This window comes from Rhynchophorus ferrugineus, unplaced genomic scaffold (assembly GCF_030347505.1).
Source record: "Rhynchophorus ferrugineus isolate W39M unplaced genomic scaffold, kcgeb_rfMv2 rfM4, whole genome shotgun sequence".
NCBI classification, from domain to species: domain Eukaryota; kingdom Metazoa; phylum Arthropoda; class Insecta; order Coleoptera; family Curculionidae; genus Rhynchophorus; species Rhynchophorus ferrugineus.
Window position 1 is genome coordinate 33,302,234 of NW_027472583.1, and position 19,005 is coordinate 33,321,238.

Sequence of the window (19,005 nt, forward strand, 5' to 3'; positions counted from 1 at the left end):
TATGAAATAAACAGCGGCAGACCTTGAGTTAGCATTTCTTGTGTGATCGCTCTGTCTTTTTTTATTATGTTGATATGTCATGGCTTTATCTCTCTCTAAACATCGTTAGCCGCCATTGTGGCTAGTCAGAGTATTGAGTGGAGGAACTGCTTGTCGCGCCTATTTTGTTGTATTTTTGGAGAAAATTTAGAGAAATCTTAGTGAAAATCGTTGCTGCCATCAGGAAAACGTACATTATCAAAGGAAGCAGTCGATTGAATGTTGTTAATAATGGTATTAAGCAGAGAACTGTACAAATGTCATTATGAGTTAACCTAAAAATTATGGCTTGGGGACCTCTGAGATTTTAAACAGTTTACTAATTTTAATGGAATCTTGAGGCATTTCTATACATTCAGAAAGTATCTTCTTATAATAGAATTTGATAATAATTTTCGAAAAGTTTGTTGTCCGGACTATTCGCGTTTTAAACACGAAAAATCGCCTAGAAGCCAGTGTATTGTGCAGTGTACATTATTGAAATTTTCAAGGGGCTAAAAGTTTACCGCTCTTTTCATTATAAGTAGAAATTTGTGGTTTTTGTGTGCAACATTTAAGTTACTGCATGTATGTGTGTGTAAAAAATATAAAACTGTTGGACTATAGACTTCAGATTGAAAAGGAAACTATATATTTATGTACAATTTTATTTATATGAAAGAAAAGTATGAAGAATTAACAATGGTTTCATAACATTAAATTCAATTTTATATTTTGTCTAACTTTTTAATCTGGACTAATTTTGCAGCCAAGGACTTTTAAGTGTTGGTGTATAATTATTTGGTGATCTATATTTTAAAGACAATTAATATGATCTCCTAGTCATAGCGTCAATTTTTATATTATGCAAGGTATTTAAGTGAAAAATGAATAAAAGAAGGAGAACCAGTTCTATAGCTAGTCGTCAGGAAGAAGATTCACTTGACTCAAATGAAGCATCCACAAGTAGTGGCCCCACTCTTAAAAAAAGAAAAAAGCAATCAGATCCAGTAAGTAACTTATAATTTTAGATAAAACAATTACTTATTCTTTATATTTTAGATTGAAATTTGTTATCAGCTCTATGACACCATAAGGAATCATAAAAAAAGTGATGGCAGTTTATTATGTGATTCATTTATAAGGGTGCCTAAAAGACGACAAGAACCAGGTGAGTAACTATTGTGATACATAGAAATTTTGATGTAATGGAAATAAATTTCAGGTTATTATGATGTAGTTAATAATCCAATAGATTTACTTAAAGTTCAACAAAAACTTAAAACTGATGAATATGAAGACGTACAAGACTTGGCAGCTGACATAGAATTAATAGTAACAAATACAAAAGCTTTTTACAAGAAGAGTACTCAGGAATGGAAGGATGCAGATGAAATGTGGAATCTATTTTTAAGTACGAAAGAAAAGCTGATGAATAATGAAGTTGATGTTAAAGTAGAAAATAGGATGGAAGGACGGAGATCCAACTCGAGATTTACCCCAAAGCAACCTAAAATAGTTCCCCGGAAATCAAACAGTATAACGAAAAATAATCTGAACCACAATAACAGTTTAAATGACTCTAATGTTAGTGTGAATGATAACGAAGGTATTTAAGTGACTTAGTTTCATTAGGAACAGTGTTATTTTTATTGGTGCTTTGTTAGATTCTAATCCATTGGAAGAACTATTTAATATTGTGATGACAGCCACTGATGATAACAAGAAACTACTCCATACACATTTCCAATTGTTACCATCCAAGAAGAAGTACCCTGATTATTATGAGGTATTGTTTATCTGTGTTTTTAAGATGTGTTTATGAAAACTGACTGTTTTAGGTCATAGAACAACCGATAGATTTGAAACGAATAGCCATCAAAATTCAAAATAATCAGTATTCAAGTCTTTTAGCTTTGGAGAAAGATCTAGTTGTAATGTGTAAAAATGCTTGTTTGTTTAATGAGCCGAATTCCTTAATATATAATCACGCGAAGGCTTTAAAAAAGGTATGTAGAGTTTTTTTTAATCAACATGTGAAACATCCATTCTTTTTAGTTGGTGAATCAGAAAAGGATAGAAATCATGGAACAGGCCACCAAGATTCAAACATCTACAACTGTACATAAATCTAGTGATAGGGTAAAATTGCGGAGGCTAAGAAACTTTTCCGCTGCAACGGCTCAATTAAAAGATGAGGATTCAGACCAGGAAGTGGAAGAAATGGATAATGGGAAAACCGAAAACGATTTTGTGAGTGTCTGTAGCTTTATAATACTGAATGTGTGTTGATGGTTCGTGTTTTAGGAATGTCCCGAGCCGGACAATCCCCAATGGAAATTGTTTGAGACGGTGTGTAAAATGGAGCATCCAAATGGGAACATTATGTCAGAACCATTCTGGAAGTTACCTTCGAAGCGATTCTATCCAGATTACTATAAAGAGATTAAAAATCCACTATCGTTGACCCAAATCCGGCGGAAGTTGGAGAGTAAGTCTTACGGTACAGTGAGTGAAGTCGCGGGAGATCTCACCATTATGTTTGAGAACGCCAAGAAGTATAACATGCCGTCGTCTAAAATATATAAGGTAATGTTATTGAGGACAGTATAGAAGAAAACTCTACATACCATTTTTTCAGGACACCATTAAGTTACAAAAAGTCATGCAAGCCAAAGTACAAGAACTACTTGATATAGATCAGGTAACGCTTAAGAAAACTAACAAACTAATGAAGGTATGCTTTTTGCACTGCTTTTTCTCTTAACTATATTCGAACTTCAAAGGAATTGGTTCATTTTTGTCTGATTTACACATTTAAGTCTGTTATATTACACTTGGTGCATCAATGAACCTCTAACTTTAATAGCTTAAAGAAACTAACTGTGGTGTTTGTTTTTGCTTCGTGGCTTTATTTCTTATATGTTGCTCGCTTGTGCTACGCCAATATAATTTTGAACATTTAATTACTGGACTGGAAATGTTTTTATTTGGACACAGGTGAAAAACATTATGATGAATATGGAATCATACGGGTTTATACAAGTAAAATTCATTATTCAAAGGCAAATATCTCAAATAATTGTTTCGTATGACACTATTCAGTTAGATATAAAACAGCCTTGGATAACCGACGTATGTTTACAGATAGTGTAACTAAATCGAGATGTTAGTAAAGTTACAGGTAAAAAGAGAAGCGTACTTGGGTGACATGGTGTCAAATCTATCAATGATAATATCAAAAATGTTGATGGAGCAGGATGAATATCTCTATCAATGGGATGATGTGCTTCATATAGCTCTACAATCATGACCCACTGCGACGTTTTACAACTCCGCCAATAATTGATATTCCTTAGGCTTCTTTTCCTGATGGCGAGCCAACAAGGGACAAAGCATGATACACCTGCTATTGTACGTCTTAATGGCACCCAGTTAAAGCAAGTGTAGGAGTTAATTTTTGACAAGTAACAGGAGAGATACAAGTAATACAGGAGAGGAAAGTGGCAATTACTGTTGAAATAATAAGCTGTATTGGCTAAGCTACAAAAGCTGCTCTAAGATGGTGTGCAAGAAAAAGATAAATGTTACATTCTAGCTTAAAATGCATCATATGCATTCCATCAAACATTTATTTTGTCAAAATTTTTGTGTATGACTCTGAGAATGTTACTGTTACTCATGGAGTCCGACATTTGTAAGCCTTGGATTGCTTGTCTAAGATAAATTCTACATGTTTTTCTTCAAAATTGTATTAAAAATACATTCGCCATTCGGTTAGCGTACGATGTTGAAGAACATGTCCAGAGATAGATGCATTGGTTTGGACATCTCTGTAATGAATAGTGAATGAGTTCCTCGCAGGTCTCTGTCGAAATGGATTTTTTTAAATTCTTGATAGAAGACGCAACGGAAGCAGATCCAAAAAGGCATGGATAAGATCATAGAGAACAATCACAACACTTGCGGCGAGTTCTTAACAGTTTGAGGCAATATTTGGTGAATAATGTTTCAAGTACGCAGCGCCAACAGCTGTATATTTGTTGAGAAATCGTCATTATCGCCGAGAGCCGATTGTGGATTGATAATTATAGTCGTTGGTTTTACTATACTTATTCCGCTTAAGGTGTAATAAATATCAATCTTCTGTGATCCGATCTGTTCAAATGGTCTAAAGATGCTATCATGAAATTTGAATCGTTAGCATATCGTCATAATTTGATATTTAAAATTTAAGATTTCACTAATCATGTTTTTCAATTTTTGCCAAATAAATCATCAATTTATCCAGAATAGATTTTGTCAAAAAGAACTGAATTTGCAAAAATGCAAAACGCCTAATATAATTACTCCACATTTTATTCAATTTACTGGTACATATATAATTAACAAATATGTTTCTACCATATTGAGGTTAACTGATTACAAATTGTCTTCTAAACAATTTTTGATTATGTCTATGTTTGTGGAATTTTTTTTCGCCGTTTGAAAAGATCACAATAAAATGCTTAAGGGATTAAATAAGAATTTTGCACTATATTTTTAACTGTGTATTTTGCTTAGCTGTTAAAGATGTTGAGATCACTCAAAATATTCATTTCGAAGTATTATTAAACACTCGTTAGAAGCTTATAATAATGCTACATATTGCTTGTTTTGTTGTGGTCTTTAGGTCTTTTCAAAGGTTAAATGTTGTTTATGTCAGTAAGCATACTCGGAAAGGATCGAGTTGCGAAGCTTTGTATGGGTGCAAGGATATCACCACAACAACAATATGTAGGTTGTTAGTGTAATCGATAAATCTCTGTTAATTGGACAATAAAGAGTAATGTCAATTACGAGCCAAAATTAAAATGTATTCTCAATAATCAATATATAAATTTTTGTGGAACTTTTTATACCACAGACCACAGTTTATTCAACTCAGTGTTCTCATTGCTCCAAATGACTAGGCAAAACAGACCAAACATACCAATTCCAAGGAAACGTCGTCTCGGTATAGATTAGAATTCATTATGCTTTTTATCGATGTGTTAATTGACGTTCTAGTCCTGTATTTAAATGTGTATGATTTCCAGTTGTTTCGCTTAATTTGTTATTGTTTTATGTTTTCAGAACAGTGACGTCGATAGCGACATGCCGGTGAAGAAGAAAACGGGCCCGAAACCGAAAAATGTCAGCCCTTTGGGTACGCCTCTTCGCGGCAGACCTCCCAAAGATTTCGTGCCGCTCAAAAAACGTTTGCATGCCTTGTCCAAATATATGCTTGATTTCACGGTAAGTAGTTCGTATAATGTCCTTCAATTCCTAATGCTGTGCTTGTGAAACAGTGCGAGGATGGGCGCCAACCCATGTTAGCATTCATGGAGAAACCTTCTAAGAAACTTTATGCTGAATACTACGAGGTCATAGAAGAACCCATCGATTTTTTGGAAATTGAAGCGAAGATCAAAGCTGAAGAGTACACCTGCGAGAAGGATTTGGTGAAAGATTTCCAGTTGATGTTTGCCAACTGTCGGTATGTATTTCTTAAGCTTGTTTTACTCGTTTACCTATTTTAGAAAATTTCCAGACAATTCAATGAAGAAAATTCACCTATTTATGACGACGCCAACCTTTTAGAAAAGCATCTCATGGATAAGGTTGGACCTCTTTTGACATCATTCGAAGAAAAGGAGAAAGAAAAAGAAAGAAGAGAAAAAGAAAAGTTGGCAGCTATTAAAATGTAAATCATTGTTTTGTTTTTATATTTGGAATGTTATTTTTGATTAATTTACTTTGTTGTAGTTATAAACCGAGGAAGGTCTTAACACCGTTGGAAAAATCGCTGAAGCAATTGTATGAAACGTTGCGCGATTATAAAGATATAAAAGGGGAGAGGCAACTGTGTCAAATTTTTATGAAGTTACCATCACGAATGGAATATCCTGATTATTATGAGGTTCTTTTATTATTGGTTCGTGCATACATCAACTTGAAACATGTTTTCTTTTAGGTCATTAAGCATCCTATTGATATGGAGAGGATAGCTCATAAGATGAAGAACAACTTTTATGAAAGTGTTGATGACTTGGTAACATACTTTGTTTTTTTATTCGCTATATTTAACAGTGACTCCTTAATTATTATCATTAGGCTGCTGATCTTACCTTGATGCTGGATAATGCATGCAAGTTCAACGAGCCCGACTCCCAAATCTACAAGGATGCATTGGTTTTGCAACAGGTTCTATCAAAGAAGCGGCTCCAACTCAAAGACCAAGCGGACGACGAACCACCAGAAGTCACTGAAGCCGTGCAAGATATTCTGCTGACATTATTTACCACTGTATATAATCACCAGGATGATGAGGGCAGATGTTTTAGTGATTCCATGGCGGAACTTCCTGATCACGATGAGGTCAATGGCAAAAAGTATAGCTAATGTTTAATTTTCTCAAACATAGTCATAACAAAAATTTTATTTGAATTCTCAGAGTACGCGCTTTGTCATTGGATTTAATTAAACGAAGACTGGACAAGAACTTATATAAGCGGTTGGACACTTTTCAGTCTGATTTTTTTGCTTGTCTGGATCGCGCACGGAAAATATCTAGAACTGACTCGCAGGTGTTTGAAGACTCGATCGAATTACAACTATTTTTTATAACTTTGAGAGACGATTTGTGTAAACATGGAGAACTCTTACAGTCACCTGCCTTGAACTATAGGTAAGCTGCAAGTAAAATATATTCGTCAAGTATGGCAGTTAAAATGAACCAATTTGTAGTGTGTTGGACGCCCGGCACAGCTTTGAAAAATTGCGACACCATAAGTCTTTACAGGAGTCTATCGAAGAAGAATCGGAAACTCGAAGTTCTGACGACTCTGTCATCAAAGATGGGGGCAGTAACGGGGCCACAGAAGATACAATGACCTGTAATCAAAAAACTTACCAGGTCGGAGAGTTTGTTTATGTTGATTCCAAGGAGAAGGTAAACTTTTTTTTCAGCCGACTTTTATTCTCTAATTATTTTCCATGTTTCATAGAATTGTGAACCACATATATTACGAATAGAGCGTCTGTATGAAAAGAGTGGTCAGCAGATGCTGTACGGAAATCACTTCTTGAGACCCGATGAGACATACCATGCACAAACCAGGAGGTTCTTGGAGAAGGAAGTTTTTAAATCAGATCGGTACTGCAGCGTTCCTCTAGAGGAAGTTAAAGATCGGTGCTGTGTGGTTTCAGTGAAACAATACTTCAGTATGAAACCGAAAGGTAGGGTAAAAAATGGTTATCGAAATCTGGAATGTAAGATGATATTGTATTTTCAGATTATGATGATAAGGACGTTTATGTCTTAGAGTCGCGATATAGTTCCCGACACAGATCTTTTAAAAAAATTAAGGTGTTCCCGGAAATGCCATCAAGTATTAAATTAGAGCCTCGAGAGATATCCCTCGAGCCTAAGCGAGTAATGTCAGTTTTTCGAGAGAGGCTAGAGAAGCACAAAGATGAATTGGCGGAGTTGCAAAATTTGGAGAAGCTGATTGATGACGATAGACCTGTAAGCATTGGAATGAATGTCCTAGTATCTGAATTAATGTCATGTGTTGTAGAATGTCGTCGCCTTTGTTTCAATGGAAATTGAAGATGGAAATACTTACTATGAACAGTATAACACACTTTGCTCTGGTGTTGTGAAGACTGGAGATTTTGTTTATGTAGTTGTGGATGGCGGGAAGCAGGTGATAGCTCAAATCGACAGCATTTGGGAAACTCAGGAGTGAGTTTATTTTTGTCTGAACATTTTTAATGTGAAGCAGTGGCTTAATTATAGCAGTGACATTGAAGGTTTAATGTTGATTTTGTTAATGCTGTTTCAGTGGAAAGTGTTATTTTCGAGGGCCATGGTTCGTTTATCCATCTGAAATGCCTAATGCATCTCATAAGCTTTATTACCGTAATGAAGTCCTTCTATCCACTGAAGAGGATGTAAACCCTATTGTCAGTATTGTAGGGAGATGCGTTGTTTTGGACTATAACGACTATGTAGCATGTAAGACAAATCAGAATTTAACAATTTTATGGTCACAGCTTATTCATTCTTTTTTCCTTTCTTTTTTTATTATAGTCCGACCAACCGAAATTCCAGAAACCGACGTTTTTATATGCACGTCCCTTTATGATGAGATTAACAGGCAGATTAAGAAACTGCCTCCTGAGGGTTTGAAAAAATATTACCATCTGCCGCAGGTCGTCGAGGATGAACTTTACTATTTCCCCAAGCTGCTCAACCCACCAAAGGTAAGCTCCAGTTCTCGTCAGAGAGTATCTTCATAGCGGTGCTAGTTTCACTTGATTTCTTCTTTTGTTTTCTCGTATTTATGTCAATGCATGAATTTTTTGCGCTCATCAAAATTGTTCAGTAGACTATACAAAATTAAATTTCATATTCACAACAGGCATAGTTTTTCAACATATATCAAGAAAAATTTGATGAATTTCCCTTATGGATTCTTTTTGGTGGTTGCTGAATTTACCCTTATTATTTAATTACTGTTAATATTTATTTGAAGAAATGCTCCTGTAAATGTAAGCCTAAAGCAGTTTTTTAGTATTGAATTATTTTTTCTTATACATTCATGGAATAAGTCGTATTTTATCAAAATCTTACTGTATTGTGATAATGGTTCGATTCAGACAAAAACTCGTTTGCTGATGCCACTTCATTTCAACTGTAGTAATTTTCACCTTTACTTCGACCAATTATATTAGTTGAAATAAAAAGACGGCACCCAAAAGTTTTTGGTCAGAGTAACGTTTTCACATTTTTTAAATTTTAATTCTCCCAACGACTTGATTTACAAAAGTAATTTATAAAAAAGGCGTCTTCCAAGCGTGTTTATCATGAACAACTTCTGTGTTATTTGCGTCTGTATTTTTATGTATTGTTTATAGGAGCTGTTGTGTGCCCTATACTTTAGGTGCAAAAATATATGCGCAAATCCACCTGTGTGAGCATGATTAACTTTCTGAATATTTTGGAATGACTGTCATTTGCTTTGAGCCCGCTTTTTAACTCTTTCCTGTGATCTATCGTTGTTTGTTTAGCCCACCATCCATGTTTTCCTCATTTTATTTAGCTTTTATTTTTGTTTTGCGTGGGCGCATGTGTCGATGATGTGTGTTCCAGGTTAACGTTAAAGAAGCCTTGAACGCGAAACTGCGAGGAAAATTCGGCGACCGAACACAAGTAAGTATCACACTGTCATTTTAAATATTCCGCTTAAAGTGGTGTTCCCTATATTATTGTCCACGGGCGCGTCTTTTCGATTTTTAGTATCTCGGTAAATTAAATCGACAGACGGACGCCATGTTAATTGTCATCTGTCAATGTCCTCTTGGTTGTCAAAATATTTCTACGTGAAGGCAGCGTAGTGAGTGCTTTTGTACAGCGTTTTTTTTTTATTAAGCTCATTTAAACAGTTATTTCGGAATTATGAAGTTTTTGTGAGACCTTATAGGATTTTTCGCAATATAATATTCTGAATAATGGATACAACGATGGATAATTCGTCGTATGGATTCCATGTGAGTGTTGAATATACAGATTCGTCTACTCGGATATAGTCGATTTTAGTCGAAAAAATAAGCTTTCTAAAATTAATAAGTTATTTGTGCTCGTTTTAAACTTAACACCTTAGGCCAGGTTTTTCAAATCGGAGACTTTCGGAAGGTATTTATGGAGTTTATCATGAGGTAAAAATGGTTATTCTTTATTAAATGTTATTTAAAGAAAATTGACTATCGCCTTATAATTGTGGAAAATATTCAAAGGCGTTGGCTTGTGTAAAGCCTATAGAAAATGTATTTTTATCTCATGATACGTCATCCGATTTTGATTTTGTTTCTTGTATCGAAAATTTATGATATATTAATGAAATGTGAAATTTATTAATTTTCATACAGTCAGGGTCATTGACTGATAGATATATCTAGAATGTCGATTATTTCAAGAAATGAGCAGTTTACACTTGTACAGTTATTTAAAGCAGAATTAATTCTGAATTTAATGTACTTTCTAAAAACATTAGCTTTTATCATTAAATAAAACCAATTTTTCTTTTACTATGTTAACCATCATTAATATTTTGTATTTTGGGATGGCCATGCAGTGGTTGTAAATTAGAAAAATTATTTATTTTTCGGGTCCAATATATGTACAATAAACACATTTTCTAGGATGCATCTCCCACTTTGAGTAAGATGGCAGATGTGGATATCGTCATGGAGGATTCTCTGGATGGAGGACCACCATCTGTAGGTTCTGGGGAGATACCTGCTGTGGTAGGAAACATTAATCCCATGACTCCAAGTGGTTCTACTTCTACAACTACAACAAGTACCACCAAGAAGGTAAAGGAGAGCCTAGAACTAGTCCTTTCATTATTTGTTGTGACTTTTGTTATATGACACCATTTCATTGTTCTCTATGTGTAGTGCAAGGTGTATTTGTCTGTTTTAAGCATGATTGAAGTTTTACTTATCTCTATAAGTATATTCCATGAGTGTAATTTTATGAAAATTGATAAAATAGAGGAAACTATTAGATTTTTATTTACACAGTGCCCGAGTTGGAAACATTTTGATTACAGCACAAATATTATTTCTTATAGAAACCTACCAAAAATAAAGTGGTGACTGGATACATCTTATACTCAAGAGAAGTTAGAAAAAGGGTTGTCCAGAATAATCCTGAGTCAACATTTGGTGATATCTCAAGGATTGTGGGATCAGAGTGGAAGGCCTTAGCTACATCTGAAAAACAGCTGTGGGAAGAGCGAGCCTCAAAACTAAATGAAGAAACCAAAGCGCAATTGACGTCGGAACAGGAACAGTGTCCGAGCCCTGCACCAACGGCTCCTCCTGAAAATCAGGTAGATTTTGGTTGTTTCTTTTTTTTGTTACAAATTACAAACAAACTAATATTGCAGGTGTTTGAGTGCAAATGGGACGATTGTGATTTTCAATTTGAGGAACTCGCTGATTGCGTGGAACACTCTGTCAAAGACTCGAAGGATTCGCAGGGACATGTGCAAGCTTATTTCCAGGTAATATCCAAAATATTGTATTTTTGTTAGTATTAATAATTTTTATATATAGGAGCGTCCAGGGGAAGAACTTCATTGTAAATGGAGGAACTGTTCTCGACATAACAAAAAGAATCTACAACCATTTCCCAACATTACACGTCTGATACGCCATGTGAGAGATATGCATATAAATAAGGGCAATGGAAGGAGTATTCTACCAGAGAATAGAAGCAAGTGAGTACCTAGTTTAGAATAAAAAGTTATAAGTCGCGCCGTGGTTTGATTCAACGATGATACGCGACAAATCATTTAATAATGGAGATTTTTGAGAAGTCGATGTTTCTAGGAACTTTTTCCCAAGCCTCAAGATGCCAGTATTAGAGCCGGAGGTTCCCATACCTCCAATTTTATTTTCCGGTTCGTTGATTTGACCAGAAACTTTTATTTGTTGGACTTTTTCGCTTGCTTGTAAATTGATATGGCATCTGGATGATATATAGATTAGAATGTAAAAGTGGCGATAAGGTATTATTTCAGTAAATTTTCTCCAATTATAGGTTATCAATAGAAGCAAACTGATAATACGAGGTTTTTTCTTAGTAACCATGTTAGTCAAGCTAAAATACGGACCTTATCGTCACATTTTTATGTATGTTTGAATTGTTTTCATTATCGTTTTTTTTTTGTTTGCTATAGGAATTTCAAGCCGTCTAGTAAGATTGCTGCTATTAACCGTCTGGCTGTACCTTCTGCTACGTCCAGTGCTGCGACTGTATCTAGTGAGTTTTATTTTTTGTTTTTCTTTCTAGAATTTTTCGTTCTTAGAGAGCCTAGCGATTTTATTTTTGTACGATCATACCCGTAGACTATGTTAAAGTGTATAGGCATGCAATCAATCATCTGTGTCTTGCTTTATCCGTAAATACTTAGCCAATTTGTTAAATTTAAATATAAGACAACTAAAAATCGTGTGTTTTCTTCTAATTTGGAATAGCTGCTAGTAGTTCGTTTAACTCGACAACGGTGAACTATACGTCTGTTATAGTAGCAGGTAAATTTGTAAAAGGATGTTGTGTGTACAAAGAGCGTGCTTTATTTTTATTTTTGGTTCATTTTTTATTTTATTTTTTTATGTTGCTCTGTTATATGGGGTGGTCTGAACAGCTATGTCGGTTCTTAAAGGTAATTTTCAGTGGTTAAATAATTAATAAATTTTAATCATTAACGCATTTGCCCTTTCATGATTGTATGCTGCTGGTGATTGTGAAGATCTTGATATGCAATAAATAGTACTTACAAACAGACAATAATTATAAGGTTACATCTAAGATGTATGATTAATATTTCTTTGTTTTAAGTTAATATTAATTCACAATGACAAAATCATGCACTAAAGCATAATTGACTGCTGCTCAATTATTCAGACCTCTTCATCTTTCATAATAATGTATTTTTCATTTTTACTATATGTTCGCCTTTGTTTCAACAGCTCCTGCTTCGAACACGACAGCCATTGCAGCTACTCCGCAGAAAGTCGCTGATCCCATGTTCATTTCAGTTCCTCCACGACCTCAACGGGTCTTACATTCAGAGGCCTACATCAAGTAAGTTTATTATCAAACATTAATCGTCAGAACACGCATTTAATGGTAACCGTTTGGTAAAATTAGTTCTCTATACAACAGATATATTGAGGGTTTGAACACTGAACAGAAGCACATCACCAACTGGGAACGCACCCTGCACGCGACTCAGGAGACTTGCCCTAATCCAGATCCTGAGAAGTTAGCTCAGGTGGCCACTTGGCTTGGCAAGAGAACCGATCAGCACGACAATGTTGTGGCAGCTCTCTGGCAACTTCGTAATCAGCTGGTGAAAGATACACTATGTCTGCAAAAAACGTTATAAGGCTCGAATCCAGTGAGTGTATATAGACGTGGGTGAGAACGTACTTTACACGCCGTGTAAACTATTTTGGGTTCAACTTAGGAGTGAAAATGAAACTTAATGGAAACAGACTCCCTGATACCCTGTTTTGTTTTCATTGATTACAGTCTATTGCATTCGTTTTATTGGATGTTGTATATATTTATATTAGTGATAAAAAACATTTGTATTTTAATTTCTACTCGGATTTAGTTGGACAGGGAAGGATCAATAATGTCCAGAGAAAAAAGTATCTAATATACTTGATTATCGCAAACATGCTCTAGTTAAATCAACTGCAAATATTTAACTTATTTTAAATTAGACATTATTCAACGTATTATATTTACCACATCTGTTTATTTTTGTGAGATATAGTTTTACTCAGGCTCCTTGAGTTGGCTTGTATTATTTTTATTATAAATATTTTTTATAGCAAATCGATGATTTTTTTATTATAAATAAATACGACTGAACTTAGCTTTATTGTTTTATTTAATTTATTGTGATATTTCTGTTGGCGAAGTGTAAAGTCTGAGTTACCAGTAACCAAGCTGGGTAAGGTAAAGTTTCAAGCTGGTTGTCGATTGTATGATTCGAGAGTCCACTTTAAGCAGTAAGTGAAATTCAGATAACCTTGTTGGTAAAAAGTAGCACTTTTATATAAAAAGCTAGTCATACCCAGCTTTTGTGGAAAAAAAGGATTCGGTAATATAATTTATTAGTGTTTTTATACGCAGTATTGTTGATATTTTCATCTGGTGCGGAAGGCATATACGAATTAAACTACAAACTTGTAGTGATTATCTATACATCTTTGTGGCAGCTAATCGGAATAGCACCGGAAATTGCAAAGGCTTAAACTGAAATATCATCGGTAGTCTGATGCCGTTACCAAGTAGTGGAGGATTGATACTTCAAATAACTTTTAAATAGGTATAATTGACAGTGCTATTAATTGGTAATTACATGCTAGCTGCTAATTACAACCTTTACTAAATTCACGTTTGAACCTATGTTCAATATTTTGAAAAGATTTAACGTGAATCAATTCGTCTATGGTTTCTGTGATTTACGAGTTTGTTCATAACATTGTGGATTCATTGGTTTTTCAATTTCCAATAATTGTTTTGCGAAATGTTCAACAGAATAATTTCGTACTTGTACATGCATTATGCATCATAAACTTATATTACAGTGTCTATCTGTATCAGTGTATCATTATTTTAGTCATCGTCAATGTTATATTATTTATGTTGTAGTATGTACTTTGTTGAAGCGTCTAACATAGGTTTATTTATGTAGGCATCAGATGGACGCAAAAAATATTTGTGTATCTTGAATAAACAGTACATCAATCTTACCCTATGTAGTACTTCAGTGCATGCCGGGTACAGTTAGATATTTTGTTTTACTCTATTGATGTCTGAATATTATCGATATCACATTATTTTCAAATTGTTTTTATAGTGCAAAATATAGTGTGTTTATAGTACCAAATATTTTTGGTCAAGAACCATTGCGAGAGGACATAGAACAACCCCAAGTGTCATCAGAAATGAAAAAGATACAAACTAAAAATTTGTATTTGTATAATTTTTTTTTAAAAGCTTATTGAGAAAAATTGATGCAATATTTTACAAAATAGTTTTAATCGTTAACCTAACCATACCATGTTAAAAAAAAGATGTTGTTTTGACAGCTATCGCTGTTTTTCACTATTTCGATACCATGTGCCAGTCAAGGCATGCTGCAGTGGCCTGAGCAAGTGATGATCAGGAGATTTCTTACTCGAACTGCAAGTGCATCCTTCACAACTTTTTAAAGTGCGGCTGAACGTTGTCACGCAAGAGGATGATCTTGTGTCTGTTATTCGCCATTAGCGTTTTTAGAACCTCGTAATATACTATGCCTTGTCGATCCTTTCATATGCACAACAACAGTTTATTACTTTGGATATTCCGTTTTCGTGTCGATGGGTGGCACTAACTCATGACTTTTTATGGTTGGGATTGTCGCAATAATTTTTCAATTAAGTCATTTTTTGCTCGGCAAGCAATGAAACCGCTATCGGATTCCCTTCTTTTGTTCAAACGCCTGGAGTTCTATCTGAAAATTATTTGAGAGTTTCACCTGTTTTTTTTAATATTCCATGATGAGCGTCTGTATGCACTGAATAACTTGAACTATAATGGAAGACTGTCATTTTATGTAAAAAACTGTTTATCCTTTGAGTAGGAATAGTTCCTCGAGCCATATTCTAACTTCTTCGAAGATTGGCGAAGCGCTGCTCTACAAACGTGTTTCCCATTAATGCGAGAAGTTGATAGTCGAATGGGGCAAGGTCTGGAGAGTAAGGCGGGTGCGAAATATGTCACATTCAAGTGCTTTCAACGTTTTCTTGGCGGATTTTGCTTATTGAGACGGCGCGTTATCGTGCTGTAAAATCACTTTATTGTATCTTCGGGCCCATTCTGAGCGTTTTTCGATTACATACATAATTCGAATAATCACTTCTAACTATTTCACCAAGTTTCAACAGTTCGTAATGCCATTCTGGCCCCTCCAAACACAGAGCATTGTCTTGCGACCAAAACGATTTAACCTTAGAGTCGATTAGTCGGTTTCGCCATGTGATAACCATGTTTTTTGCGCTTAGGATTTTAAAAATAAATCCACCTTTTATCACCCGTCAATATTCGATGCAGAAATGACATCATACCTTTGAAGCAGCGTTTCGGAGAAGATCTTTCGATTTTCTATTTGCTTGTCATTCAATGTGGCACCCATCTTTTGGATATTTCCCATTGCTCGTAATCAGTCGCTAATCATTTCTTGGGCCACATGTAACGCTTCTGCCAAGTGTTTTTGAGTTTGGGTTGGGTCTATATCCAAAAATTCTTGCAGTTTCGCGCCTTCAAACTTTTTTGGTCTACCAGAACGTTTTTTATTTTGCTCATTGAAATCACCACTTCGATTTTCGAAACCAGGCCTTACATGTTTTAAAGGTTGGAGCATGTTTACTATAAGTTTTTACCAGCAAATGATGACCTTTAGCGGCTTTTTTCTTGTGATTAAATAAGAAAAGTAAAACACGTTTTCAGGAACGAAACTTGACATTTTCACAAAGGTATAAATCTATGACGGGGTGAGACTTTCGCAAAATATAACATGTATAGCTTTGAATCTTGATGTTAGTAGAATAAAATAACATAAGTGTCAAATCATAACATTGCATAACAAAGCCTAGCGACATTTGATTGAAAAACCGGTAATGACTTTTCGGTACACTTGAAACATCCAATTTAAAATTTACATTAGGCTGTTTTCCCCGATACCTCTTTTTACCATTAGATATTGGCGATTAAAATACATGCAAGCACGTAATAACATTGCCCCACAAAAATGTAATCTTAATCCAAAATCGTTAGTACTCGTGATATAATTATTTTAAGGGTCAATATATGTAAAATATTTAATTAAAACAAAACAATCTTGAAATATATTTTATTAGTAGAAAATATTATATTCCTCCATGAGCAACAACATTTTTGCAAACAAGCGCTTACTGGAAAAATAAATAAGTGCAACAAATAATCCTTGACTTATCGGAAATAAATCGGTGTTTTAACAATTGAATATATTTGAAAAGCTTCATAATTTTTTATTTTCATCAAAATTTAGTTATTGCCCTATATATGTATATACGTGTATAAAAAAATATTCAAAAGCTTAATGTCACGAAATTTTTTTCTAAAGCTTGAAGAAAAAATAAATGGAAATTGTACATTATTCTTCATCGATCATATAAATTAACAAGATAAACATATTGTAAATATATATTGTTATTTGTATTTATTCTTCCAAACTGTGCGTTAAAGTTTTGACCATAAATGTATAGCACTGATGTAGCTAAAACAACATATTTTTGTTAATTTATATGATCAGCAATCTTCAAGCCGAACAACTTAAACATGGAATGTTTATTCACAACTTTCGCTTCTCCAAAGGCAGTGATGGACTTGTATTGTTTTTCTTTCAATATCCCACGAGATCCGCAACGGTTTGGTCCATTTCATCCGCTATAGCTTTGAACTTACCCTTCTCCAAAACAAGCTCGTCTGTCAATTTGTAAAATGTTTAATATAGCAAATTACCATACAATCACAACAGTAATACTATAGTAATACAGGAACTACAATCATAAATACATTATACATGTATATATATATATATATATATATATATATATATATATATATATATATTCAAAAACCATTTTGATTTCAGATTGACTTGAAATATAACCAGGGATAAGTATTTTGTTTAAAACAGTTTAAAAAACAAAAGGATTAAACAATATGTCCTAGATTATGACTAACATCCAAGAAAAGGTAACTATTAAAAAAAAATTCAGATTAAAAATAAAATTATGTTTAATAAGTTTTGTCTTGCTATTTTCAATCATTTGTTTTCAAACTTCACCCATTTGTTATATTTTAGAAATTATTGTTTTTATGTGTTCTCTCGGTCAATCCTAGTATAGATTAAAATATTTCTTTATTTGTCTAATAATAATAGTTAAGTAATTAATAATAAAACCGTTAAAATAATGACATCTAGGAAGTTTATTGTTACTTGAATAACTAACGTGTATTATTTAAATTTAAAAGTATCAATTTTATAAAATATTTATGTAATAAATAAAATCTTATGTATATATAATGAATGGTTGTTTGTTAGTCTCGCTAAAACTCGTGAATGGTTGGACCGATTTGGATAATTTTGGTCTTGAATTATTTGTGGAAGTCCAGGGAACGTTTAAAAGGTGAATAAGTATGAAAATGCTCGAAATTAAATAAAAACAACAATTTTGTTTTTTCTTTGATGTAGAGGATCGAATCCGACAATCTACGTGCGTGAGAACTTTCTTAACTTCGGTGACCCTGTGTAATAGTGACATTTCAAATTATGTACTCTTTGTTGATTTTTTGTGATAGTGATACTTTACTACTAAGTGCGCGAGAACATTTCTCACTTTAATTAATTACAATTTATGATGCCAAGGAGAAGACGAGCTGACTTAGGTCGCCGCAGTCAATCAAATGTGCGAAGAGCAACTTCACGTGCTAACCGCACTGATGACTAGAGATAGGAGATAGACAGATCCAGAAAATAGTCGCATTGCTATGTCAGAATTGCGTTCTTTAGAGAGTGACAATGAAGTAGATAGGCTTAGAATGCAACGAGTTTGTGCACATCAAACACAACAACAGCGAGCACGACATAATGAAATTGAGTGATTCCGCAGACATAGTGCTCTTGTGATTCTGGAACGAGCTGCATTCCACTATAATGCGGCAATAAATAGATTGTTGTGTCGACAAATCGGTAACAATTGGGGAAATGACAATAATTTGTAAATATTGCAGGCGTTATTGAGGCAAAGTAAAATTGCCACAATTGGTCCCACCACCAGATCCTTTACGCTCTTTAGTTTCTGAGATTGGAAATGATTCTAAGCACTTCTTGACCAACATTCAGAAATATAACAGCTGTTTCCATATGACCTCATTTGACGCTACACATATTATACAGGACAATTTCATGCCCATTTTTTCACAGTTGACCCAAAATTGCATGCAGCAGCTCATACATGTTCATCACGATACATGGACCTTGCGGAGTTTTCAACTACAATTCACATTGTATGGTTGACGGCAAGTGGTCCAAGCGATAAACCTTTAAATTGATTAACAAACTGTATCATAACTGTGTGTGTCTGTAAATATCTAACTGAAACCTTATTGAAGCGAGTATTTCAGGAAAATTCTGTTTTAAGTATGAAACATCATGTGTAATTAATCGAAAATAATAAAAAGTCATTCATACCGATTTTTTTTTTATTAATTACGGATTACTAGGTCTGTTATTTATCGATGTCATAACTGATACTTTCAAAAAATTAATGCGTCATTGTGAA

General features: G+C 34.1%; 1 protein-coding gene across 12 annotated transcripts; it reads left to right on the forward strand.

Annotated features, from left to right (window-relative positions):
• Positions 1-96: 96 nt before the first annotated feature.
• Positions 97-13,503, forward strand: polybromo (protein). 12 transcript variants are annotated; one of them, XM_076402354.1, is made up of 30 exons: positions 97-1,028; positions 1,081-1,189; positions 1,244-1,627; positions 1,686-1,807; positions 1,860-2,027; positions 2,077-2,271; positions 2,326-2,607; positions 2,660-2,722; positions 5,134-5,295; positions 5,349-5,536; positions 5,591-5,743; positions 5,806-5,959; positions 6,014-6,091; positions 6,154-6,431; positions 6,494-6,727; positions 6,787-6,991; positions 7,047-7,278; positions 7,335-7,567; positions 7,620-7,786; positions 7,887-8,059; positions 8,135-8,307; positions 9,197-9,256; positions 10,246-10,419; positions 10,680-10,940; positions 10,998-11,114; positions 11,167-11,330; positions 11,793-11,875; positions 12,091-12,147; positions 12,586-12,700; positions 12,767-13,503. In XM_076402354.1, exons 1-30 carry the CDS (start codon positions 906-908, stop codon positions 13,002-13,004), a joined length of 5,145 nt encoding a protein of 1,714 aa, XP_076258469.1. In that variant the 5' UTR covers positions 97-905; the 3' UTR covers positions 13,005-13,503. The 12 variants fall into 12 exon arrangements, with proteins under 12 accessions (XP_076258469.1, XP_076258475.1, XP_076258477.1 ...); XM_076402352.1 differs by having other exon boundaries at positions 98-1,028; positions 2,660-2,755; XM_076402353.1 differs by having other exon boundaries at positions 98-1,028; positions 2,660-2,755; positions 12,782-13,503.
• The last annotated feature ends 5,502 nt before the right edge of the window (positions 13,504-19,005 follow it).

What these genes read in the sequence shown, in the direction of transcription:
- polybromo (XM_076402352.1), top strand. Translation starts at nt 906, where the DNA reads ATGAATAAAAGAAGGAGAACCAGTTCTATAGCTAGTCGTCAGGAAGAA. An exon ending in TAAAAGACGACAAGAACCAG is followed by an intron (nt 1,190 to 1,243) that starts GTGAGTAACTAT and finishes AATAAATTTCAG; the next exon opens with GTTATTATGATGTAGTTAAT. An exon ending in AAACTAACAAACTAATGAAG is followed by an intron (nt 2,756 to 5,133) that starts GTATGCTTTTTG and finishes TTATGTTTTCAG; the next exon opens with AACAGTGACGTCGATAGCGA.